The 27,825-nt window shown below is 40.4% G+C and overlaps 1 protein-coding gene across 2 annotated transcripts in view; it reads left to right on the top strand.

The window, feature by feature from the left end:
* The first annotated feature begins 2,610 nt into the window (after positions 1 to 2,610).
* The window catches only part of KIF25 (kinesin family member 25), a 37,276-nt gene continuing 12,061 nt past the window's right edge, over positions 2,611 to 27,825 (top strand). Inside the window, exons 1-8 of one of the 2 annotated variants that reach the window (XM_087718148.1) lie at positions 2,611 to 2,876; positions 3,691 to 3,794; positions 5,523 to 5,611; positions 9,870 to 9,912; positions 15,416 to 15,483; positions 17,535 to 17,609; positions 21,556 to 21,705; positions 23,658 to 23,834. In XM_087718148.1, the coding sequence (XP_087574274.1) occupies positions 2,753 to 2,876; positions 3,691 to 3,794; positions 5,523 to 5,611; positions 9,870 to 9,912; positions 15,416 to 15,483; positions 17,535 to 17,609; positions 21,556 to 21,705; positions 23,658 to 23,834 (830 nt within the window). In that variant the 5' untranslated portion in view covers positions 2,611 to 2,752. The remainder of the gene's footprint in view (positions 2,877 to 3,690; positions 3,795 to 5,522; positions 5,612 to 9,869; positions 9,913 to 15,415; positions 15,484 to 17,534; positions 17,610 to 21,555; positions 21,706 to 23,657; positions 23,835 to 27,825) is intronic. The other variant, XM_087718149.1, reaches the window with a different exon arrangement.

The raw sequence follows: 27,825 nt of genomic DNA, 5'->3' as shown, positions 1-27,825 counted from the left end.
GAATTCTACTGCCTCTGTGACTGGTGTACATGCAATGTGCATATGATCCGGCAGAGATCTTATAGGACAATGGATCGCTGGAATAATTTATTACCACTTTATTTATTTGATTTCTATAACTGTCCATCTCAGCTAAGTGACTCTAGAAACGAAGTGTGTCTGTGAATGCTGATAAAATAGCAAATGTATTCATGGATGATCTGCTCCAAAGTGATTAAAAGTGAAGTTGTCTGGCTCAATTTCCAGCTGTCCTTGGTTAGCTAATTCTGTAGATCAAGGGTGTCAAACTTGTCATGTTGCCATCATGTGAAGTTTCACAATGTTTTTTTCGCGGAGCAGGTGGGCATGGCTTGCTTGTGACGCATCTGGCCCACCGGCTGCCAGTTTGGCACCTCTGCTGTAGATTATAGCACAGCAGAAAGAGAAGTTGCTTACATATGTAATTGGAGAGGTAATGACTTGTGAATAAAAAGATTTTATTTTATCATTCTGAGAAAACGCCATTCATTGAGTAGGGATTTTCTTCTTCCTTTTTTTTTTTTTAAAAAAGATATTTAAGCTATAGTCTTCTCACCTACTTTCCAAGAGCATTACCAGCTCTTATTGCAATGAATTGCCCTCAGTTTCATTCTATTGAAGTTCTGGAATGTGATTGTTAATCAGGGCTCATAGATTAGGAAAAAAATGACAGAAAACACTATCTTTGTTTGCATCCACAGATCACATCAAAAGAATTATGTTATAAAAGTCAGCAAAAAAACCCTGTGGTTTATGGTCATAATATATGACTCCATCTTCTCACTTACTGAGTTCTAACTCGGTGAGTTCCATTGTTTTCTCTACAGGCTTAGGATTCTATTTTAAAAATCCTTTGCTTCTTTCCTTGTCATAGGCATGATGAACTCAGCTTTGTGTAATGGATGCAGGATCAGTTACAGGACAAGAGGATCAGGCTGGGTAGCTGGATTCTCCAATTTTCATGCATAATTGCTATCAACAAAGAATTGGCTTGAAATGTGGTGTTTATATAGCATTCTTTACCCAACCTGCATTTTTTTTTAAGTATGACCTTAAGGTTTAAGAGTCAATTGTTTTTTGTCCTCTGTGCAAACCTTAATGGGTTAATGGACCCAATCTAGTGTGTTTGTACATTCCAGGACAATGAGATTATAGCGAAAATACCCATACAAGGATGTGAATGAATTGCAAATGAAATGTTCTGGATTGGAAAGAAAGAATTACTAGCCATTGGTCACTCCAATTTAAATAGCTCTACCTAGGCTATTTCCTGTTCTTTTGCTGCACTTACTATTGATCACCAGAGTTGAAAGAGACCTTGGAGATCTTCTGGGGGTTATGAATTCTGGGAGTTGAAGTCCACAAATCTTAAAATTGCCAAGATTGGACACCCCTGCTATAGAGGCACAGAAGGCATTGTGGATTCTAGAAAAAATGCTTTGAGTCTTCAATCAAGCTCAGTATGATACAATACACTGTCAGAAAGCTTAACAGTTAGTTTTATAGTGATTATTATTATTACTGCTTTTTATACTGCTGGATTTTTGGAAATTTATAATTCTGAAACTTATCTTCAGTGTTTGTTTTTCTTAAAAGCAGAATCAAGGAATAATTAGGAACAGCTCAGCAGAACATAATTTTACTTATTATAATAATACGAAGAAATTTCATGGAACTACAAGATCCATTGTAATCCAGCTTCACAGAACCATACAGGTAAAGAGGTTTATTAGAACTGGAAAGATCCAGCATGTTTCAAATTGTCAGTCATTTCAGAAAGTCTAGACAAGAACCCCAAACCATGAGTACTAACATTACCTTTATTGTAAAGGTAAAGTTTCCCTTTGCACATCTGTGCTAGTCATTCCCAACTCTAGGTGGTGATGCTCATCTCTGTTTCAAAGCCAAAGAGCCAGCGTTGTCCGAAGACGTCTCCGTGGACATGACTAAATGCCGAAGGCGCACAGACACTTACCTTCCCATCAAAGGTGGTTCCTATTTTTCCTACTTGCATTTTTACATGTTTTCGAACTGCTAGGTTGGCAGAAGCTGGGACAATTAATGGGAGCTCACTCCATTACATGGTGCTAGGGATTTGAACTACCAAACTGCCAACCTTTCTGATCTACAAGCTCAGTGTCTTAACCACTGAGCCACCTCTTACCTTTATTGTACGGTTAAAATAATAGGTTCTTGTATGTTGGAAAGCACATATCTCCCCCATCTTGCCTTTACTTTCTAACAAACTAAAAAAAGTCCCTTCTTTTCCTGTCCTCATTCCTTCTACAGACTAAGATCTCTCTTATCTGACCAGTGCACTGGCTGCACCTCTTTTCCCTTCTTCCTCTCAAGGCTATTCCCACAGACCATTGCATAAACTGTGTACATACATGTAAGAGCTGTGGTGGCACAGTGGTTAAAATGAGTACTGCAGGCTACTTCTGCTGACTGCCAGCTGACTGCAGTTTGGCAGTTCAATTCTCACTGGCTCATGGTTGATTCAGCCTTCCAACCTTCTGAGGTTGATAAAATGAGGGCCCAGATTGTTGGGGGCAATAGGCTGACTCCGTTACCCCCTATAGAGGGCTGTAAAGTGGTATATAATCTAAATGCTATTGCTATTCCTAACGGGAAAAAGAAGGAAAAAACCCAGATCCATAAATAGACCTTGAGTTTCTATGACCTAACATAACACTAGCTCTTTATGTTTGTGATCTAGATACTAAAACAAGACATGCAGAATCTCCGTTTGTCTGTCCTTCAATTTTCAAGGGAGATCCACCATCAGGGTGAGAGCTTTCTCCATCAGGTTCTGCTCATTGTCCAAAAGCTACAATTACAGAAGGAGACTATGGAAAGTAAGAGACATAAGATTCATATAAAATTGATCAAGCAGACATTTAAAGGACTCAGCCGGTTACAACAAGCTTTTAAAACTGTTGGCTGGGAACTATGGAAGCTGTTGTTTCAACCAACCTTGAAGGCATTTGATTTGGGAGGGTTGTACCATAGAAGCTCTATTGATGCTAGGACCTTATCTAATGCAGAATTTGTGGAGCAGATACTCATCAGAATAGCAAAGAAAAATGAGAAGCAGATAGTTTCCCTTTGATTTGGGGTTTCACCTGAGGTGCTTTATCAATGATAAAGCTGTAGAGCTAGTGCAAAAATAAATGATGGGGGAAAGAAATTCCATAAAGCACATGGATGGCGGTGGAAGAATCTACAATTTGACCTGCCTTGCAAGAACATTAATGTTGCAACTTCAGATAAAGATCCATTTTACCTACTGTTCTATTCCCATCAATAGGAACCAGTTGTTCTGGAAGTTCATGATCAAAGTCCAACATACATGGTATACCGATGTGATGTGGTTGTTCCATTTAAACTTATTCTGTTATGAATCCACACTAGAGATTAGCATTATAGTTCAAACCAAATCACTATGGCTTGCTCAAGAAATCATGGTTAAAAATTCTAATTTAGTGTCGTGTGTAAATTCAGCCAGAGGTGTGCAACCAAGTGTTTTACATGCTTTATGAAATATATATATTGTTTGTCTTTGTTTATTGCTTGTAGAACTTTCCATGTAATCATTTCAGCCCCCTTCTCTATTTCACCAAGGAAGACATGTAAATAGTTCATTGAACATTTGTGAAAACTTCTTTCCAGCATTTCAGATTAAAACACTGGAATTTGAACAATCCTTGCATGAGATTAATGAGAGATATATGAAAGAAAAACAAAAAAGAAAAGAATTGCATAACAGCCTACTTGTAAGTATCTTGGCAATTAAGTTAACAATGTTTGAACAGCATTGTATAATTATTTTGGAACTCGCTTTTACTTTATTAACAATTACTTCCCATTGCTCATTAATCTTCATAAGCATCTGGAGCCGAAGGAGGCACAGGTTTTTCCTCTTTTGTACTTCTGTTGTGACATTGCATGCAAGAGTGTAAAAGACTGAGTTTGCCCTGTGACATCACAATGAACGTTTTGTCCTTGTGAAATCCTGGCTTGAATCTTAGAAAGCAATCATTTTGATTTTTTTCAACAAATTATAGTGAAGCAAACTACAGGAAGTCCTCGACTTACAACAGTTCATTTAGTGACTGTTCTAAGTTACCACAGCACTGGAAAAAAAAGACTTATAAAAGTTTTTCACACTTGCGACCATTGCAGCATCCCCATGGTCACGGGATCAAAATCCAGACGCTTGACAAGTGATTCGTCTTTATGATGGTTGCGGTGTCCTGGAATCACGTGGTCCCCTTTTGCAATCTCCTGACAAGCAAAGTCAATGGGGAAGCCAGATTCATTTAACAACCGTATTACTAACTTAACAACAGCAGCAATTCTCTTAACAACTCTGGCAAGAAAAGTCATAAAGTGGAGCAAAACTCACTTAACAAATATTTCACTTCGCAACAGAAATTTTGGGCTCAGTTGTGGTCATAAATTGAGGACTACCTGTATTACCTATACCAGTGATGGCGAACCTATGGCACGCATGCCACAGGTGGCACACAAAGCCATTTGTCAGGGCACCCTGAAGCCTCCAAAGCACAAAAAAACAGCCCTAGGGGCAAACCGGACATTCGGGAACGGACTTCCGGTTTGCTCGGAGGGTCATTTTGACTGCTCCGAAGGCTTCAGGGAAGCCTCCTAAAGGTCCCTGAAACCTCCAGAGGGCTTCCAGTGGGGGGCGGGGAGGCTGTTTTCACCCTCCCGGGCTCCTATAAAGCCTCTGGAGCCTGGGGAGGGCGAAAAAAGCATGCAAAAAATGGGTGTCGCGCCTGTAGTGTGCGCATGCACACTGGGGTGTTCACGCATTGCATTATGGGTATGGCACGCCTGCACATGACCTCCCCCCTGCGCTCCCCCCACTTATGGCACGTGAGCCAAAAAAGGTTTGCCATCGCTGACCTATACAATCTGTAAACTAAGTAAGTCTGTATTTTAGGATAGCCTATAAATGAGTTGGTGCCATCCAGGGTTGGCTTTCACAACATATTTATTTAAATAATCCAGAGGCTAGGATTTGATTAAAACAAAACAAAATTGAGATTTCCAAGATAGTAAACTTTGTGGATATTTCTCCACTTGTCTTGTATGCACTTGTGAACCTCATACAGTTGTGGTTGAATTGAAAGCATATTTTGCTTTCTGCAAACCATAATCTGTAAAAAGCTTCTAACTTTATAATGACATAATTTAACTGGAAAATATGTTCTTCTGGTAGAGGATTGCAGTTCTCTTCTTATCTGTTTGTAATAACAGACTGGATTGAGGAACCTTAACAATAAGCATCTTGCTCTTCTCACATTCCTGAGGTTTACTGCCAAAATAAATGTGTTTAGTGTCAGATCATGAGATGGTCTTATATAGTCTGTCATTTTAGACATCATCTCTCCAGCAATGTGTTTCTGGAAACATATTGCATTTGTATGCTATCGATCAATAATAATAGTAATAATTAGGTTTCTGTGTTGTAACCCTAGGAGTTAAGAGGCAACATCAGAGTACATTGCAGAATCCGTCCATTTTTACCATTTGATGCAGCTCCTGAAAAATCAGCCATGGAAGACAGGTAATTAAATAAATTAGCTTTCTTTGCAAAGAAATTTAAAGGTTGTTATTCTTCATTAAAACTTTTGTTAAGATAGACACTAATACTATAGAGCTACAATTTGAGATTTACCTTCAAGCATTTAAGATCTTCTACAATAAGCCAGGTAGACTATAAATCTAAGCAACCGAAGCATATACTGTTCACAAGCATGAAAATGTTATTTAGTTTCCAAGCTTTTGCAACCTGTAGAAGACCTTTTTAATTTACAGTTAAGGATCAAGTCTCTTTTCAGTTGAGCTGAACTCTTACACGGGCCTAGCCATATACTTCTTGTCCCTTTTAACAAGGGTTCCCTATGAATTCTTGCCTGTTTACCTGCAGATAGTCAGATAGGCAGCAAGGTGAGTGCAAACAGAGAAGGAGGGGAGATCAGCCAAACTGGTAATCTGTCTCCCTCTCTAGTAGAAATATATGATCCTCTATCGTTTTGATATTCCTCTGTTTTATTTTATATTCCATATTGGTCTAGCAGGCTACTTTATATTCCCGCGTAATAAAGAATTCATTCATTTCTATATGAATATCTATCTAAGCAAGTCATGTATTTGTTAAGCAATAGCAGTAGACTTAGCAGTAGACTTATATACCGCTTCATAGGGCTTTCAGCCTTCTCTAAGCGGTTTACAGAGAGTCAGCATATTGCCCCCAACAATCTGGGTCCTCATTTTACCCACCTCGGAAGGATGGAAGGCTGAGTCAACCCTGAGCCGGTGAGATTTGAACCGCTGAACTGCTGATCTAGCAGTAGCCTGCAGTGCTGCATTTAACCACTGCGCCACCTTGGCTCTTAAGCAAATCCAGTATCCATCTATTTGCGTATAGAGAATTCCCTGGGAAGGTTTCAGATGGCGAGCATGTGACTCCAAGACACGACAACTGTCATAAATACATCCTGTTGCCAAGTGCCCAAATATTGGTCACATGACTGCAGGGATGCTGCAATGATTGTAAGTGTGAGCACTGGTCATAAGTTGCTATTTTCATCATTGTCATAACTTTGAATAGTTGCTAAACAAATGGCTATAAATCAAGGACTGCCTGTAGAGAGGGGTACAATACTGAATGAATTGTATCTCTGGGTTTCTCTTTCAATGAACTATAGTAAAAGTAGAAATGTTTCTATATTACACTTCTGGTCAATCTGAATTTTTGCAAAGTCAGAACAAAGGATTGTGTAAATGCCAAAAGGAAACATGGGGTAATCCATCCCATATTCCAGGATTAACAATGTGGGTAGGAGGAGGTTAAGAAAGTCATCTCAAATTTGTTTTCCATTACATCATGGAGATCCGTGATGGCACAGTAGTTAGAATGCAGTATTGCAGGCTAGTTCCGCTGACTGCCAGTAGTTCGATCCTGACCAGCTCAAGATTGATTCAGCCTTCTGAAGTTGGTAAAACAAGGACACAGATTGTTGGGGGCAATAGGCTGGCATTTGAGAGGGCTGTAAAGCACTATGAAATCTAAGTGCTATTGCTAATGTTATCAAAAGGAGTAAGTATGTTGTACATTGTATCCATATAAGAGAGGAAAAGCAGAATTTCACAATATGAAGTATCATGTGTTCATGACATTCAACACAAATGTCTCTTTCTTTCAGTGTTGTATTACAACATTGTGTTACTCATCTTTATGTTATGGCCTATCTCCAAAAATACATGTATCACTTCTTCTATACCAATTCATCTTGTTGTATATATCAGCAGAATAGAACAGCCTCCATTTCATCATGCACTCAGATAAACCCCGGCTTATGTCCTTGAGAAAGATGCACTACTTACATATAATTAACTGATGTTACAATTAGGAAAGTAACTATCATCATGGGGAAAAGTTGTGTGATGCTGACCCTTTGAGTCTCCAAAGAGGATGATTGCCTTCATATAGCAACAGCTGTTAAACTGGAGCATCCAAAGCAGGAAAACCAGACATATCAGTGAAGAGCTGTAGTGGCACAGTGGTTAGAGTGGAGTACTGCAGGTTATTTCTGCTGCCTGCTGACTGGCTGCAACTTAGCTGTTTAAATCTCACCAGACTCAAGGTTGACTCAGCCTTTCATCCTTCCAAGGTTGGTAAAATGAGATTGATTTGCAGATTGTTGGGGGCAATATGCAAATCTGTAAACCACTTAGAGAGGGCTGTAAAGCACTTTTAAGTGGTATAAAAAGTCTTAAGTGCTATTGCTATATTCTAAATATTTATACCTAAATGCTGCAGCTTTTTATTGTATCAGAGAATATAAGGAGACTCTTCCTAATCTAAGTTTCCTGTTTTTCAACTTTACCTCCTAACATTGGTATAGGCTGCATGAAGTTGCACATTACTGCATATCCAATGTGCCAGCAATATTTCGTTTAATTTTAAATACAGGGAATCCTCTATGTATGACCATAGTTGAGACAGTAATTATGATTGTAACTTGTTGCTGTTGTAAATTGAGGTATCAAATGGCCAGGCCCAATTTTTTGTGGCAGTCATTAAGCAAATCTGGCAGTGGTTATGCACATCCACTTTCCACAATAGGCACTTTTTGACAGAAACTGGCAAATAAACTTCACATATCACAGTCATGTGACCATGGCATGCTGCAAATGGTGTAAAGAGCCAGTTGCAATAACGTAAGTGTGTGTGTGTGTGTGGTGTGTTTGCAGTTGACATAACTTCAAAAGTAGGTCATAAAAAGGTTTGGGAATATCTGTTGTAACTTCAAGCAATCATTAAATGACCAGTGTAAATCAAAGACTACCTGTACATAGGCTGGACCTCACCATTTTAAAGTTATAAATAGTAGGAGGAAAATGGCTGTTGATTGTGATCATGGGGAGAGATTTTTTTTTTAAACGTTTTTCTCCCTGCCCCAAACCTAATTCACAGCTCTTCTGAAGTTGCTATTAAATTCTTCTAACAAGCTGCATGTTAAATTGGAGTAATTTCGTTTGTTATTTTGATTTCATTTTAACAGATGAGAGTCTTTATCTACAGGAGGGATTTAAATACCATCTTATTTTTCCCCGATAGGAGTGTGGCCAATCAGTGAGGTACAATGTTCGGAATTGCAGGGGGTGTTAAGGAAGCTCTTGTGTAAGAAGGAACATGGGCTTGAAGCAATCCTGAGAATTTCTACACCTGAGAAGTATGCTCTGCTAGAGCTCAAATTCATTTTTGGAATTTGCTTAGCCTAGGGATTGACGCAACCCTTCCTCCATCCTTCCTTCCAATTCTTCACATACCTTTTATTGTCAAGCAGAAGAAATAACAGCTTAGAATATTTGACCAAAAAAGGTAATTCATTCAAGCTAGGTCAATGTAGGAGTGGCAAGGAGGAACAAAGGATGGAGATGTCCTGTAGTATAGATCAGGGGTCCCTAACCTGTGGCCCACATCCTATTGGGCCATAAGGGATTTGAAACCGGGCCACAGAAACAGCTGCGCTGGCTACCTGTCGATCTCCGGATGCGCTTCAAGGTGCTATTAGTCACCCATAAAGCCCTGCATGGTAGTGGATCCGGATACTTGAGAGACCGCCTCCTGCCAATTACCTCCCTGCGACCAATTAGATCTCACCGATTGGGCCTCCTCCGTATTCCATCGGCCAGCCAATGCCGGCTGGCAACTACAAGGAGGAGGGCCTTCTTGGTAGTAGCCCCGACCCTTTGGAACGAACTCCCTGTGGAGATTCGTACCCTCACCACCGTCCAGGCCTTCCGCACAGCCTTGAAGAACTGGCTAGCCCGTCAGGCCTGGGGACAAGGATAGTTGCCCCTCCCGAATGATGAATGTATGTTGCTTATTACTTTTATTATATGTGTCTATGTCGTTGTTGTGTTTCCCCTCCTTGATTTTATGTGAGCCGCCCTGAGTCCCCTCAGGGAAAAGGGCGGCCTACAAATGTTAATAAAATCACAAAATCACAAAATCGCATGCACATCCTCACTTGCATAAGCAGTGAGCAAGCGCATGTTCAACTTTAGTGAAAGGCAGATGTGCAGACACATTGGTTGTGCAAATAGGGCTGTTTGCATGCATACATGCTTGCTGGCCGTTTGCACGGAACCTTCCCCTCTCCCCCCTTCCCACCGGTCCGCAAACCTGGAAACTCAGGTATAGATGTTGTGAAACATGGCTTCCTTGCAGCATTCCTGTAATTTGGTCTTCATCTTTACTATTTGCAGTGTTAGTTTTCTAATTTAAAAATGAATACTTTTTCTTTTAAAAGGCAGAGAAGTCTTTCAGAAAATGTGATCTGTGCAACAGATGATGTGAGTATTCTCAACTTTACTTACATTCTCAATCCTCCATAGCTAAGCAAAAAAAAAATAAATGCTTAAAGCTCAGATGTAGTCCTTGGGCCACTAGATCATTTCTCTGGATCCTATCACTAACAGATAATCTCATGATCAAGACATCTCTTTAGCCTTCCCATTAAATAACTCCCCTTCGCTTCTCTGATGCTGTGCCATTGCAAATGTATTATCACAAAAATGAAACGTGGCTGCTTACCAAGCCTTGCTTTCAAGAGCATCAGAGCAACCTGGTTTAAATCCAGGAGGCATGAATTCCCAGATGGGAGCTGAACTGCAAATCCATATGGTATTCCAATATTAATTAATCCTGTTACCAAGAAATAACATTTGAAAGGCTCGATGTAGTATGCTAAGAGTTTTAATTTTGGTTTTACTATTTCGGAGCTTTCAGACAGATGCTCCAGCTTATATATTTCATGTAGGGCATAGACAGCTTTTCCTTGTCTGAGAATATTGAAAAGGATGCAGGAAGATGGCCTTTATAAATAGAAGATTTATGCACATCTATTGAGACTGGCCATTAGTACAGTGATTGTAATTCTCATGGAATTAGCCTCATAAATTGCTTCTATTTTTTAAAGAGGACAAGCTGGGGACTGAACCAGGAACTTTCTGTAAACAAAGCAAAGCATAGCGCATTAACTTCTCCCATGTGTAATCTCAAACATATCCAGTGGAGCCATCTTGGAATGTGCTTGGCCCTATTTGTTTTGGCCTATTTGTTTTGGCCTACTAGTTTGGCGATTGAAATCCCTAGCAACGTATAACGGAGTGAGCTCCCATTACTTGTCCCAGTTTCTGCCAATCTAGCAGTTTGAAAGCATGTAAAAATGCAAGTAGAAAAATAGGGACCACCTTTGGTGGGAAGGTAACAGCATTCCGGGTGCCTTTGGCATTTAGTCATGCTGGCCACATGACCATGGAGATATCTTCGGACAGTGCTGGCTCTTCGGCTTTGAAACAGAGATGAGCACCTAGAGTCGGGAACGACTAGCACATATGTGCGAGGGGAACCTTTATCTTTTACTAGATAAAAAAACTAAAAGGGAAGAATAACTGGCTTGCATTTACCTGTCTGTCTGATTCTAGGAATCAAAAAAAGGAATTTGCATAGCTTTCCCTCAAAAGAAGTGATACAGGTACATTTTTTGCAATTCTGCACCCTTGAGGTTCTTTCAATGGGCTGGTATTATTTTATTATCTGTCACTCAAATTTGGCTCCACGCTTATTCACACCTGCTATTTGGCCCAGAAATTAGACAAAAATTGTCTGTGGGCCTATGTCCCTATTTTGAACATTCTGCATGAATAGACAATTCTGTGATTTGGTCTAGGTCACTCATAGAGCTCAGCTCCTAAATGCATTTAGATCAATCTGGCCAATTTTTCTTCAAAATCGTGAGTTTCTCCAAGAAGGGTCAGAAACTACTAACAATGCTAAACCAAATCTGGTATTTTGATATTGTTTTATGTCTGAATTAGCAGAGGATAAATCATTTGACTCTTGATGGGGGGGGAGCACTAATCCTGAAAAGCATTGAGGGGTTTCATCTTCAAAAAAACACAAGCTTCCAAAAAACCCTCCTTCTGCCAACTGATATTGCCTCCACTCAAATATCACAAAAGGATACAGTTTCAATGGGGATTAATTTGCTGTTGAAAACAGGCAGGGTTTATCTCAACAGTAAATTGGCCAGCTCTTCTGCTTTCAGTCGCTCCAAAATTGCAAGCAGAGACTGATTTGAAATAATATAGTTGGCCAAAAATTACTTTGAATCTGGGGAGGCCCAAAGATTTTTGAAAGTCTGTGGTAAATAAAATTAAAAGTCATTTCCACTTTGTTTATTTGCTAGAAGACCAAGCGATTTCCTCTCTTCTAGGGTCTTGTATATTTTGGCTTGATAACCAAGACTTCGGTTCCAGAGGTTTAAAATATGGTTTAGGTTTTTATTGAAAAGTAAAGCAGAGGGCTTCACTGGAGCTCATTCATCCTTGTAAAGCCTTAGAAATCTTATTTTCCTATGGATGATTTTGACTACTGCGCTCAAAAGGAATGAGAGAGCGCTATTGCTGTGGCAATGTCTCACCTTACTAATTCAAAATGAAATATTGATTTAATCACTTTAAAAGAGCAGAGGATTGGCTTGGCTTTCCATTCCTTTCTCTTGTTTTCGTTTGCTTTGCAATGCGGCTTCCTGCTTTGTTAGCGAGATCTAAAATAAGTAATTTAATCAACAGTTTCCCCCAGTTTGAAAGCATGTAGTGTTACCGTCTAATTCACTGTAACAGAACTTGAGCCGAGTTCAAAGAGGAAACGTTGGCAATATACCTGCTTGACCCAGAATATAGAACTATAATGGGTGTGCTTTCTGACGACAGAGTACAGCCAGTTCTCAACTTATGACCACAACTGAGCCCAAAGTTCTGTTGTGAAGCAAGACAGCTAAGTGAGATGTGTTCAATTTTACATCTCTTTTTGCCACAATTTACTAAGCAAATATTGCAGTTATTAAGTGAATCTGACTTCCTCCATTGGCTTGTTGGAAGTCAGCTGGGAAAGTTACCAATGGTGATCACATGACCCCCAGGACAGTGCAACTGTTATAAAGAACCATGGTGCACAGTGGTTAGGGTGCAGTATTGCAGACTAATTCTGCCAACTGTCAGTAGTTCGATCCTCACCAGCTCAAAGTTAGCTCAGCCTTCCATCCTTCCGAGGTCGGTAAAATGAGGGACCAGATTGTTGGCAGCAATATGCTGTCTCTGTAAACCAGGCCTGTCAATTTGGCAACCTGTGGGCCGGATGTGTCATGCACAGGCCACATCCACCCCAGCTCCTCAAAGGCAAAAAATATCATGATACATCACAATACGTGACACGATCAAGTTTGACACCCGTGCTGTAAACTGCTTAGAGAGGGCTGTAAAGCACTGTGAAGCAGTATATAAGTGTAGGCGCTATTGCTATCAATACATACCAGTTGCCAGGCATTCAAATTTTGATCATATGGCATGGGGATGCTTCAGTGTGAAAAACAGTCATAAGACACTTTTTTCAGTCCTGTAAGTTTGAATGGTCACTAAATGAATGCTGGTAAGCCAAGGATTACCTTTATCCTGCTCCTTCCTCTGAAATGTTGTTTTGTCCTCACTCCCAGGTCTCTCTGGGCCTGATCTTGCTGTACATTTAGGAAGATGTTAAAAAATGACTTTTTGAGCAGCCCCTGTAGCAAGGCAATTTGGTGCCTGGCATTTTAATTTTCTGCTGTTGCTGTATTTGGTTCTTTAGTTTTTTGTTTTGATGAAGTTTTTCATCCATTGTGTACCACTTTGAGTCATTTTTTAAATGTGGCTGTATAAATCGACTCTGTAAATCCCTCTGTATGCAGTGAGGTTTAGTTCATGGTAAGTATGTTTACAATTCAACCTGCAGCGAATCTTTACAGCGAAAATGATGACTACTCCTTGGATCAGTGTTTTTTAAAGGGTAATCCTGAAACCCCCAGGGCTTCCCCAAAACCCTCTCAGGAATCCTTGAAATCAAAATTATTTGTCAGCCCGTGTTGAAAAATAACACAATGTTAAAATCCTGTCAAAACAGTTGTGAGCGAACAGTAGCAAATGTGTCAATTTTAATTTTTAATACAGTAAATATCAATCAATGCAACCCATACAATGCAATTTTGGGGTCCTCAAAAATAGGAAGGGGTCCTGAGAGAAAAGGACAAGGGGTCCTTGGAGGAAAAAGGTTTAAGAAAATTAAATGTATTTTTTTTCTAGACAGTAGAGCTTCTATCCATTTAGAATAGAATACAATGGAATTCTTTATTGGCCAAGTGTGATTGGACACACAAGGAATTTGTCTTTGGTGCATATGCTCTCAGTGTACATAAAAGAAAAGGTACATTCATCATGAATCATAGGGTATAACATTTAATGATAGTCCTAGGGTACAAATAAGCAATCAAATCATATTAGGAAACAATATAAATCATAAGGATACAAACAAAAAAGTTACAGTCATGGAGTCATATGTGGGAGGAGATGGATAATAGGAAGGATAAGAAGATTAATAGTAATAGTAATGCAGCCTTAGTGAATAGTTTGACAGTGTTGAGGGATTTATTTGTTTAGAGTGATGGTGTTCGGGAAAAAACTGTTCTAGTGTCTGGTTGTTCTGGTGTGCAGAGCTCTATGGCATCATTTGGAGGGTAGGAGTTGAAACAATTTATGGCCAGGATGCGAGGGATCTGTAAATATTTTCACAGCCCTCTTTTTTACTCGTGCAATGTGCAGGTCCTCAATGGAAGACAGGTTGGTGGCAATTGTTTTTTCTGATTATCCTCTGAAGTCTGTGTCTGTCTTGTTGGGTTGCAGAGCCAAACCAGACTGTTATAGAGGTGCAGATGACAGACTCAATAACTCTCCCGTAGAACTGAATCAGCAGCTCTTTGGGCAGTTTGAGCTTTTTGAGTTGGCGCAGAAATATTTCATGTGGTGCATGAAGTGCCCCACCTCAAATATTCTCTAAATGTCTTCTACAGAGTTCGAGAAAAATGCTTTGAAGCAGATATACATCCAACCCTCCTGTCTTTTTGCAAGGTCTTAAAAGTCGTAGTTCTGTCACTGGGTTTGAGATCCATATATGTGGTAGAGTCCAAGCAGTGGCTCTGTTAATTGCTATTGATGGATTTTCTACCACAGCTGCTGATTCTAGTGATATGATTTTTAAAAAAAAAATATTGTTTCTTGTTTTTGCATACTTTATACTTGTAAGCTGCCCAGAATCATGAAATTGAGATGGGTGGCCATATGAAATGTATTAATAGAGTAATATTTTCATTATTTATTATTATCTTGCCCTTCAAAACTAAAATCTTTTCCATCCTCTGGTTTGGCTCATTCACAAATCTGGCAATGTTTTTTCAGGTTGTTTCCTGTTTATTATTATTTTTTAATGTTGAAAAAGCCTTTAATATGATAGTTTTGGAGACCTAACCAAATGCACTTCTCTGCTGCGGTCTCCCTCAAAAATTAGAGACTTTCCTGGTCTCCAAGAGCTGAGAGCAAAGAGGCAGGTTGGAGGTAACATGGAGTTTATCTTCCCAGGCCTGAGTCATAGCCTTCTATGGAATACAGATGCACTGTATGGTCTTCCCTCTAACTTAAATGTGTAATTGTGGTAAAAATACAGAGAAAGATGAAGGTCAACCTCATACAACTGTGTGTGGCAGCTCAAACTGCAGCAAACAGTACCCACCTCCTCATCTCTCCCTGCTGCGACCCTACCCATCTATGTTTCAGAGACAGGAAATGGCAATGTGGCTTCCACCATTTGGAAGTTCTTAAAATCCTGACTTTGTGGCAAACCTTTAAATATAACCTCCCCCCACCCCTGGGTTTAGATCTTGATGATACACATTCTAATTGCTTCCACCCTTCCTTTCTTTTTGGCTAGGAAACCATCGTAGTGAAGTGCAGCCGTCCTGGTCATGCTCTGATAAACAAGACATACCAGTTTGAAAGGTGGGTGGTCCCAAGAGCAATTTTGGTGTGTGCTATTTTTTTTTTTTTAAGAAAATAGGATTTGCAGTGAGAACTTATAACAGTCTGTTAGTATCCCAAGATTCCTTTGAGGACTTCCCCTTTAATCATCCAGGCTTAAAATTTGGAACAAATAAGAATTCCAAGCTCCCGCTAAATGGAAAAAGCAGATGGCTTTATCCCCATTTCTTTGAATGCTGTAGAATATCAGATTAGGTTGTTTTTTTAAAAAAAAAAATACATAGTTGTGTTACCTCCAAATTAAGCTTCTGATCAAGTGACAACCCCCTTCACGAACAATCTGCTGCAAGTGAACTGTTCCTCTACACCAGGGGTTTCAAACTCGCAGCGTCATGGTGGTGTCACGTGATGTATCGGGACTCCCCCCCCCTTCACTAAACCGGGTGGGGGCAGACCCAGCACATGACACATCCGGCCTGTGGGCCATGAGTTTGACACCCCTGCTCTACACATGCAGTAGTACGTCCACATGATGAATGTTACAACAAATACAACTATATAGGGCATGGTATTCACATAAACAGATTCCTAGAGCCACACAGAAAGCAAAAAGGTACAGGTAGTCTTCTATTTACAACAGTTCATTCAGTGATTTAGTTACAACTGCATTGAAAATATTGACACATCCATTTTTCATACCTATGACCATTGCAGTAGCATCCCTACAGTCACATGATCAAAATTCAGGTACTTGGCAACTGACTCATTTTTATGATAGTTGCAGTGTCCTTGGGTCATGTGATCACCTTTTGAGATCTTCTGACAAGCAAAGTCAATGGGAAAGCCAGATTCACTTAACAATCCAATTGCTACCTTATCAACTGCAGTGATTCACTTAACAACTGTGGCAAGAAAGATCATAAAATGGGGCAAAACTCACTTAACAAATGTCTTGTTTAATAACATAATTTTTGGACTCAATCAGGGTTGTAAGTTGAGGACTATGTGTACTACATTTGGGGAAAAATGTAATTGAGAAAAAAATTTAAAAGGCTTAACTCTTATTCGGGGTGGGTGGGTGTGACTGTCAATATACTATGCACAGCTTGGGGTAATATTTTTTTTTCTTGTCCTAAAAGAACAGGTTTGCAATCTGAATAAAGCTCAATAGCTCCAATAGTTTCTTTAGAGGTTAAAATGACCTTCTTGCTCAAAACATTTTAGCAGCTTCAGCTAATAAACCACTTTTAGGCTTATTTGATGGAGAAAGAGTGGTAAGACTTATCTAGCTTTGACAACTATCATAATGTGTGATGCTAGGGTTGCCATAAAATCATGCCAGTAGTTCTAATTATTGGACTGCGGGCTTGGATTATATTATCCCCACTGTCCATTGCATTGGCTTCTTATATGTGTTCTTGAGTCCTGTCAAAAATACTTGTTTTAATTCGTGATTTCCTATGGTGCTCAATGCCAAGTTACTCAACAGACCATCTCTGTATCTAATTTTAACCTCTTTATGAGCCTGGTCACAGTGTTCCCACCTAAGGCCATACTTATCTCTTCACTTGCATATCTACACACTATTAATATTCTCTTTTTCTTCCTGCCCCCCCCCCTTTACAATTAGAGCTAACTTGACATTTTGTATTCATTATTAATTTTTCTTTTTATGCTTTGATCCTTTTTAGTCTTGAAGAAAAACTGCATGGAACTCAAAGGCTCCAGTTTCTTCCTTTTCTTTTGGCATTTCTATGAACATAAAACATGACTGTCTCTCTAGAAATAGGTTGTAGTTGTCAAGGGCCTTCGGCCTTGGCTCTCCTCAAAACATTTTAAATGACTACCATCTGATTGTTGGAATATAATTGTGGCTCTACTGTTCTTCTATTTTAATTTCCTGATGTCTAACATAGCTTCAGAGTGGACGTAATTCTTTCTTATTCAGGGGCTTCTGAAGAAAATTGGCATTGTTAAACTAACATAAAATTGCATTGAGTAATTTTATTTTTGTTCTTATTCCTTACTCACTGTGATCATTGGTTGAATGAATCTTGTTTTATTTTTCTCAGGGTTTATAGCACACCTGATTCACAAGTGGCAGTATTTGCAGATATTTCTCCTTTGCTAACCTCTTTGCTGGATGGGTAAGTAAAACTGAAAGCAAAAAAACAAGTTCAGAACTATTTCAAGGAAAGAAAGACATGATTATATGTCTGCTATGATGTATGCCTACAATCTTTTCTCCCAGATGGTAGAACACCTAATTAATGTTGTAAATTAAATACCTCACAAAGACTCAGTCCAAAAGAAATTCTAGTGAATCTCTAAAGGCAAAGGTTCCCTTTGCACATATGTGCTAGTTGTTCCCAACTCTAGGGGGTGGTGCTCATCTCCTTTTCAAAGCCGAAGATCCACCGCTGTCCGAAAATATCTCCGTGGTCATGTGGCCGGCATGACTAAACGCTGAAGGTACATGGGACACTGTTATCTTCCCACCAAAGGTGGTTCCTATTTTTCTACTTGCATTTTTGCATGCTTTCGAACTGCTAGGTTGGCAGAAGCTGTGACAAGTAATGGGAGCTCACTCCGTTACCTGGTGCTTAAGATTCAAACCGCTGAACTGCCAACCTTTCTGATCGACAAGCTCAGCGTCTTAACCACTGAGCTAATGTATCCCTTAGTGCAGTGGTCCCCAACCTTTTTATCTCCGCGGACCAGTCAGCCTTTGATAATTTTACCGTGGCCCGCTGAGCGCGCGCAGGGGTGGGGAAGCGTTGTTCGCGACGACACATTGATTGTTTATATATCAGATTGTTTTGATTAAACAACTTTTATTTTATTGTATTTAAACATGCCTTACAAAATAAAATACAATTACATAAATATAAAGTGCTTTAATATGCCCCCCCCACCCGGACAGACTTATGTTCCTCAAAGACCATCCTGAACCCTCAACCCGGACCAACCTTTCTGCCCACCCTCCCCCTCCCCACCACTTTCGGCGGGCAAAGAACAGAGCGCGCGCACGCGAATGCCGTGGAGAGAGAGAAAATAAATATATATATAAATATATAACTGTTTGGGAGTAAAAGCGGGGAGGCGCACCCGGCCGGGGAGGGGGGAGGAGGAGGAAGGAGGGTGGGAAGGAAGCTGGCAAGCGAAGAACAGAAAGTAATTAGCAAGGATTAAAACGACCTGCCGGAAAAAGGAGAGGGGAAAAAAAAAACACCAGATCTGACGACTAGTGCAGCCTCCAACGGAGGGGCTGCAGAAACACACACCGCCAGTCCTGTCCTTCCTTTCCAACCAGTCTCTCTCCGCGCGCGCATACACACACACACACACACCACACAAACACACACCCGCCGGCAGATGTGCACGCACACACACTTTTTTTTTTTGCAATTGGCAGAACTACGGTTTTCTTAAAAAAAAAAAAATTAAATGGAGGTGGGGGGTGTGTGGAGAGAAAGGGAGAGAAGCGGACACATAAAACCGAGCCGCACTCTCGAACCACAGCATGCATCTGGGTGACAGGGAGAAAGCAGGAAAAGCCAAGGAGAGAGCTTTAGGAGCTTTAGCGGAACAAACGGTGGTGGTGGAGGAGGAGGAAGAGGGTGGCGATGATGATTGGGGGAGGTTTGAAAAAGCAGATCCAAGCGCAAAAGTTACTGAGTCATTTCAGCGGCGGCCGGAACAGTTTTCTTGACTCCCTCCCTCTCTCCCTCTCTCTCTCCTCTCTCACTCTCTCACTCTCTCTTTCCCTGGCGATGGATCGGTGCGGGAGGGGGGGAGAGAGAAGGGAGGAGATGGCGAGGGAGGGAGGGAGAGAGAGCCGAGGGTGGGACCAAAGGGGGGGGGAGAGAAATGCATTTAAGAGGAGCGGATTTAAAAGAGCGATCATGGCCCCCGGCCGCTGCGCGGCCCGGTGCCAGGTACTCCACGGCCCGGCACCGGTCCGCGGACCGGGGGTTGGGGACCACTGCCTTAGTGAATCTCTAGGGCACATCGAAATGGCAAGGTTGCTGGATGATTTTTTTTAAAAACTTTTTAAGTGACACTAGATCACAGAGGAAGGATTCCTTCTCCAAATGTTGTTTGTGTACACAAATAATCACATTTTCTGTTAATTGCACTTACCGTAATATACTGATTGGAGAAGGTTTGTCCTCAACTGCAACCAGTTTCTGTTTCAAAATACAGTACCTACTTTGAAACATGTTTTTCCCCACAGTTATTACCATTTGAAATATGTTTGCATTGGATTGCGATTGCTCATTCCATATTTTTGATTAAAGGCTGTATTCTACTCCGAGTGCCTCAAAAATAAGTACAGAAAAAAATACTATTCCAAATAGAACAAATAGACATCTTCTAATTGAATATCTAAGGATTTTTCTTACATATCAGAAATACTGCCCTGAGATCACAGAAGATCCAATGCTATAACCTGCCCCTTTTTCTAATTCTGGTCTTTTTATATAAATAACCATATTTTTTCATTTTCCTTTTTCTCTGCATTATATCTTATTTTACCTATTGATTCATCATAACATTCTTGAGAGTTATATTACTCTAGCAATAGCAAAAGCAGTTAGACTTATATACCGCTTCATAGGGCTTTCAGCCCTCTCTAAGCGGTTTACAGAGTCAGCATATTGCCCCCAACAACAATCCGGCTTCTCATTTTACCCACTTCGGAAGGATGGAAGGCTGAGTCAACCCTGAGCCAGTGAGATTTGAACAGCCGAACTGCAGAACTGCAGTCAGCTGAAGTAGCCTGCAGTGCTGCATTTAACCACTGCGCCACCTCGGCTCTTATCTACTCTAAGGGTAGATCTGGCTGGAAAGCCAGAGTAACATGTTAGAGAATTTACTTCTCCAGTAGAACATGAATTAATGTGCTTTATAACTATGGAACCCTTACCAGTAGGTATCTGTCTTCGTTATAAAGCCTGTCCATCTGGGACACTATTTGGGAATGTTGGGTTCTTGAAAATACTGTCTGGGTGCTACCTGAAGGTTGCGGGGCAAGTCCATGATATTGAAGCAAGAAATGTACCTTCAGATTTGAATTTTTAAAAAAGGTTTCTAAGCCAGGCATTGCAGTCAGATTTTAGTGCATGCTCTGTGCTACACAGTGTAGCAGGAAACAGGATCTTGTGAATGAATCATGCTGGCATTACCATAGTTCTTTCTTATTCAGTCAAATATATGTTCTCAGGGATATTCTAAAGCAGAGACTGGAGCCTTTTTTTGCTTGGGGGCTGACGCCTCAATCCCATTTTATAAAAAAGTGTCCACCATAAAACAAACGATGTGGCCATTGTCACCAAAGTGAACAGGGCTTAGACTCTTAGCCTTTGGAGGAAGAAATTAATGGATGGAAAGAATGTGTTCATTGTGCTCCTTATTTTACTGCACACACCCAAAATCTTGTTTATTGAAAATTGGAAGTATTGCGGTCAGCTTGCCAATGGAACCCAGTCTCTTGCCTCTGTTCCAGCTGTCTGATCCAGGATACAAGCTCCAAGGAATCAATAGCAATAGCTCTTATACTTATATATTGCTTCACAGTGCTTTACAGCCCTCTCTAAGCGATTTACAGAGTCAGTATATTGTCCCCAACAATCTGGCTCCTCATTTTACTGACCTTGGAAGGATGGAAGGCTGAATCAACCTTGAGCCTGGTGAGATTCGATCTGCCAAACTGCTGGCAGCCAGTGATCAGCAGAAGTACCTGTAGTACAGTGGTGCACACAGTAACCACTTCGCCACCACGGCTCATCAAATGGGAAAACATTATCCTAAAAGCAGTGATCTGATTTTGCTTCTGCCCTTCTATCTTTTCTACTCTATAGCATTCCTTGTATCCTGCTAGGAAGAAAGAAACTTCTTTCCTCATTCATAGAAATTTTCAACTGGGGATAGGTAAAAGAGACAGGCAGGTGGGGTATTCTTACATTGATTTTTCCAGCACTAGAAGGAGGGCCCCCTTCTATGCAAAATAGTAAGATTCCTTCCTTCCAAGTTTGTTTTGACCACTTAAAATCTGACTTTAAGAATCACTTCTCTCTCACTACTTTTCAGATTCAATGTGTGTATTATGGCTTATGGGCAGACTGGCAGTGGGAAAACATACACAATGTTGGGCCCACAGCTTGAAAACAGTTTCTGTTTCTCAGTGGAAGATGAGACAGAATTAGGAATCATTCCTAGAGCCAGCAAAGAAGTATTCAGGTATTGATTATATTGAACCTCCGTGACTATGCACGTATGTATTTCAGTTTTCTTTCAGAAAAAATTATCTGCTTATTACCATAAGAGTCTCAAAGTTGCAGTTTCAATCAGAGAGACAAGGGTGGGGGGACGTATCCCAACAATGCATTCTTTAAAAAGCTTAATAAAATCCATGTCTCAAAAGGATACTGTAATAGGTTTTTTTTTTTTACAATCTGTCTAAGAGTGGAAAGTTTCCAGAGTTGTTTGGCAGATTGTTACAGAACATAAAGGCCTTTCTGAGGAAGTTGCTGTGATGTAATCATCAGCCCGATGACAGATGGACATCATTAATACATTTACTGTACTGGATCTTATTTTTCCTCAATCAATCATGAAAAGAGCAAATCATCTGAGTGGAACTTGAATAGTTCCTCTGGCCTATAATTTAAATAATTGTGAACCCCCATTCAGAAAATACGAAAGTGGGCATTTAACACTTATCAGTACACTTAGATAAAATAAATCAGCTGACAGCAAATGGTTGCAGTTTCAGTACAGAATTATTTACACTTTTCATTCATGGTGTTTCTGTACAAGTCTGTCTCTGTTGCAGTGATTGATGCCTTTTCTCCATTATTCTTTGTGATTTTCAATCAGGGCTTTGTATATTTACTGTGCAAATAGGCTTCCTCTTTTTACAATTATCAGATTGTTCTTTCAAATTTGGGGATAGTCTTTTAATAAAGGATAATGGCAGATGTGCACAAGCAACTGGGTGCCCCTTCCACATCTGAATCAGACACTGTATGATCTACAAAATACCCTTGAGCATTTGAATTATTGAGAGATCAAATGAAAAGTGCTATCTGTCAAGGAACCTAGTGAACTTGTAGGCAGATAGGCTGAAATTATGAGGAATTGAATGTAGAACTATGTCAGTGGAAGAAACTTTGCTGGCTATGTTTACTGCAAGTTGTCCTGTTGAAGACAGAACAATCAATAATTTAAACATCAGTCTTGAAACGGTGCAGTTCTTTATGCAAGCTGTTGCAGGATATGACTTGAGTGTTTGTACATAAACTCTGAGATCTTATATGCCAGAGATTGAATATAACACCTTGAATTGTTATATCTATGCTGTTACATTTCAAATCTATTTTCATACAAAGAGATCTATTAGTTCTGGGGTGGGGGAATTGACTTGCTCAAGCAGCCTTCTAGTCAAGGAAGACCTCATTTTGACTCAGCCTGATAGATACTGTACATTAAATGATAATTGTACACTAGGCTTTGAATAATTATCACTGCATCTTCTTGGGTCAAAAATAGAACATCTACATAAAATACCTATAAAATACTCTGTCTATAGTACCCTGAGACCTTCCAACAACTTAATATAGAATATTGGTAATGCATTTGTTAATAAATACATTAATAATTATTATTAAAAGATATTTTGCAATATTTTTTTAATGTAACCTTACAATAAAATAAAATTCATTTATCTAGTCATATCTTCAGTCTACCTGGGTGGGCTAATATGTGCAGTAATAATAGTGCAATAACATCAGTGTTGGAGATCTGCAGGCACAGACCTCCCACCCCCACTTTTAACTGCTTGATCCAATAGGATTTTTCCTAAGTTTCTATCTCTGACTGCTAAGCCACTGGGGTCTCCTGTCTGTTTTATCTGAATGTTTCCTAGGCAGCAAGCATCTCTTCCCCTCCTTCCTTAAGATCATCCACACACATTCCATTAAAACAGCAGAGCTCTACAGTACAATAAGCAGTGAATAAATACTTCGAATCACATTTTAGAAAAACTCAGGTATCTCAGAAAATCAACATATATTAAAGATTATGGACTTTTAATATCCATTCAAGCCGTAATAATCTGCTGGATCACTGACGTAGCTTATTTAGGTTGTTTTTTTTTATTCCAGTGTTTTAAGTCCTTTTTCTTCTTTCAGGCTTCTTTCAGAAAAGTCACCAGGGAGCCATTGGGTTGAGGTTTCTGTTGTAGAAGTGTATAATAATGAAGTTTTTGATCTTCTGGCCAAAGACAACTCTGGAAGGCTGAATGGTATCAAAAGGGGTATAATGACAAATAAAGAAGGAAAGAATGACATTCCACTTCTTACCAATGAGTGAGTATTTCAGGGAGTGTCTTTGAGTAATAACTTGTTGTGCAACATGTGTCATTGGGCATTGTCAAAAAATGTGAGCTTAACATCTATCATAGGGTTCACTGACAAAAGCGCAAAGCCCTTATCCGCGCCGACATAAGCATGGAGGGCAAATCCACACCGTCCGAAGCGCTAAGGAAAAAGGTGACCCTAGCGCGACGACATAAGCGCGGAGGGCAATCCACGCCTTCCAAAGCGCTCAGCACCCTAACCCTAAACCTATCCCTAAACCTAACCCTAACCCTAAACCTAAACCTAAACCTAACCCTAAACCTAAACCTAACCCTAAACCAAACCCCTAAACCTAAACCTAAACCTAACCCTAACCTAACCCTAAACCTAACCCTAAACCAAACCCCTAAACCTAATCCTAACCCTTACCTTAATTTAAATCGGCTTTCTCTCGCCGCGCTATTTTAAAGCGCCCTTCTGTCGCCGCGCTGTTGTCGCGGTGGTGATGACGTCGTGGTGATGATGTCGCGGTTTTAGCGATGCGGTTTTGTCGCCGCTATTTTGACAAGCGTGGTTTTGTCGGGCCATGCTATCATAGTGTCTTCCATTCCATATCTGTTTGTGGCTTACTAGCATTGTAACAGTGTGTTATTTTTTTAACCTCCTGATTGCATGGAAACATATATTCTATTTCCTCTCCAAAAGTTTACATAATTTAAGAATATCCCAATGGGGAAGGATTGATTATAAGGGCACATGCAAATCCCACTGCGATATTTCTATGTGTGCAGATCCTCCTACATTTAGCACAAATATATAAAAAGGAGTAATAAGCAAATATGACCCATTGTGTTTAGAAATCTTTATAGCATTCAGGAGCCAGTTTCCAACTTTAGGGCTCTTGCAAGAACCATGGTGGCACAGTGATTAGACTGCAGTACTACAGGCTACTTCTGCTGACTGCCGGCTGCCAGCAGTTCAGCAGTTTGATTTTCACTGGCTCAAGGTTGACCCATCCTTCCAAGGATGGGAAAATGAGAAAACAGATTGTTGGGGGAAATATGCTGACTCTGTAAACTGCTTAGAGAGTGCTGTAAAGCACTGTGTAGCAATATATTGGTCTAAGTGCTATTGCTATCTGATTAGGACCCATAATTGAGCTACATTAGACTACAAGATTAAAAGCAATAGAATACTATAGTGTGAAATAATAAAGTACAAAGTAGTAATCAAAGAAAATTGCTGATAGGGAGAACTTTTCTGTTCTCAAAATGGTTGCTTCACCTTCACTAAATCCCAATTTGGTAGAAAGCAAATAGGTGAAATTGCTATCTGTTATCCTTTCTTTTTCACCAAGATATTCATAATCAGTCTCAGTTTACCTTTGGCTTTTCTTCTCGGCTGCTGGGCACAGTTTCAAATAAAGGTCTGAGTCTCCTCACACTTAGTCAAAAGCTTAACCACAATGTATGTAAAGCTGCCAGACAGCTGGCCCAGGTAGTTATTGTGGAAACTCTCTACTTAACTTTGCACATGTTGTAGGCAAATACGTAGTATATGGATTTCAAATTATCTCCTTCCATTGAAAGTTTTTCAAGCTATGTGTCTTGAGCTGATGGCGAGGTACATTTTACAATTTTCCTTATGCAGGTTTTATGATGGTCACTTATCCCAAAGGTGTTTTCTCAAGAGGCAACTGAACTTTCTGCTTTTTCTTTGAAGGTGTTTTGCTTCACATCCAAGAAGCTTCTTTAGCTGAAGAAGCTTCTTCAATGAGAAGTGAAACGTCTTCAAAGAAAAACAAGAATGTCCAGTTGCCTCTTGAAAAAGCACCTTTGGGACAACCATGACCTGGATGACTGAGAATCAGTGGTGGGTCGCAGGCGGTATGCCCCGGTACAGGCGTACCGGAGCCTGCCCTGAGCACTGGGTACCGTTGCAGTAGGGTGCTCCGGAGGGCCCACCCGAGCTTCTTACCTGTCCTTTAAAGCCTTTGGCGCTTCTGGGCACGTGCATGGCGCGTACAGCACCTGTGCGACACTCTGCTGAGCAGCTGGGTCATCATGGAGGCTTGCGGAGGCATCTCTGGAACGTAAGATGCATGTGCACGCTCCGTGTGTGTGCATGCATGCTGCGCGCGTTCATGTGGAGGACGCCGGGCCCCATTGCAACCGTACCAGTTGAAACAGGATCCGAAACCCACCACTGCTGAGAATCTACATAGATGGATCACTTAACAACTGTTTGAAGTTATGACGGGTTCCCCCCACCCCAAAATGCTTATGACCAGTTTCAAACTTCCAACATCCTGGGGGGGGGGGGCATCATGAGATCACATTTTGAGTGCTCAGCAACCAACCTACATTTTACAGTTTCTTGTGTTAAATCCCAAAGTAAACTCTGTTTCTGATCTCAGTGGAATTAAGATTTTTTTCAGTGCTCCTTCAGCTTGCAAAGTTGTGTTGCACAGTGCAAGCATTTTGTGTACTGTTTGGCAGAGGAAGGGAGAGAGGGAAATGGAACTCAGACACAACAGTCCTTTTATTTCCTTTATAAACTATAATATACTGCACCCACAAAGGAGATAATTTAAGGCAGTATTTTTGTCTGTGGGTTTTACTAACATAAGCAAACCACTGGAGCTTTGTTTATGTGTTCCTCTGTCATTGCCAAAAAATTCTTGATTTAAAAATATGCCAAACACACTGGGGGTAGGGAAGTCTGAGCAGACATAATTCTCTCCATCTGGTTTTATAATCTGCGTACCCTGATCACAGAACAGGGGGGAAAAAACTGTTGTTTTTTTCACAATCATGGTTGGAACATTTCCTTAAGGCTGATATTTTAGGGGCAGTAAATTTTCTTTTTATATTTAATGGCTAGTGGGAGGGGAGCTGGATTCTGTGTCATTAAAACATTTTTTTTAAAAAATTAAATAATAAGTGCATGATTAATTTGAAAGGGGAATAATATTTTGAGACTTCAAAGGTTGTTGTTTTTTTTTTAAAAAAAATCAACATCTGAGCTCTTAAATTTTAGTAAGAATTAAATAAAACCAGATAACTGTTGGAATTTTGTCATCTTCTAAAGTAAGTTTTAAAAAGTGCAACTTCCCTTTGTTCACAGTACTGCCAGTTTTGGCCCATTTATCCACTTTTACAGGAATGGATGGGAAGGGTTTTAAAGAACAAAGCGAGTATCGTCAACCAGTGTTTCTCAAACTCAGCAACTTTAAGATGTGTTTACTTGAACTCCCATAATTTCCCCACCATTGCAAAGGACTAGGTATAATCTTCCATCTCTTAAAATCTTCCAGTATCTTTACCCTGACTTTGGTGGGCAAAAGTTGGGCTAGCGTTGCTGTGTCATGTGAATGCTTGTGCCCCTGTATCCATTGAACACATGTGCCCCCCCCCCCGTTCACACATGCATGCATGCTTAAAGGCACTTGTCCCTCCCCCCCCCCACCAGGCTGCCAACCCAGAAAGGTTGGGGAGCTCTGTTGTAAACCATTTCATTGTTCTATGCTGGTTGTTTAGAGCCGTGGTGGTGCAGTGGTTAGAATGCAGTATTGCAGGCTAATTCTGCTGACTGCCGACTGCCAACAGTTTGATTCTCACCAGCCCAAGGTTGACTCAGCATTTCATCCTTCTGAAGTAAAATGGGGACCCAGATTGTTGGGGGCAATAGGCTGACTTTGTAAACTGCTTAGGGAGGGCTGGAAACCACTATGAAGCAGTATATACCGGTAAATCTAAGCGCTATCAGTGGTACTATTAGCTTGAAGTGGACATCTGTCTTGTTTGGTGGTTTGCAGTGACTAAATCCTGCTGCACAATGAATTAATTAAAAGTGTGAGGAGAATCTGCCGAGCTAAATAGTCTCCTTCCTTTTGCGTAACTGTAGGAAAGATGGCAAAAGGAAGGACCGCAGAGAGATTGAATTAAAGCAGTTCCTTGCATTACTCATCCTCCTTCTCAACAATACAGCTGGCCTCTGG

Source organism: Thamnophis sirtalis, unplaced genomic scaffold (assembly GCF_051295495.1).
Source record: "Thamnophis sirtalis isolate CommonGarterSnake01/CBP01778 unplaced genomic scaffold, rThaSir2_p1.2 scaffold_6, whole genome shotgun sequence".
Classification (NCBI taxonomy): domain Eukaryota; kingdom Metazoa; phylum Chordata; class Lepidosauria; order Squamata; family Natricidae; genus Thamnophis; species Thamnophis sirtalis.
Note: the sequence above shows the minus strand (reverse complement) of the source record. Positions and strands in the feature narration are given on the sequence as shown.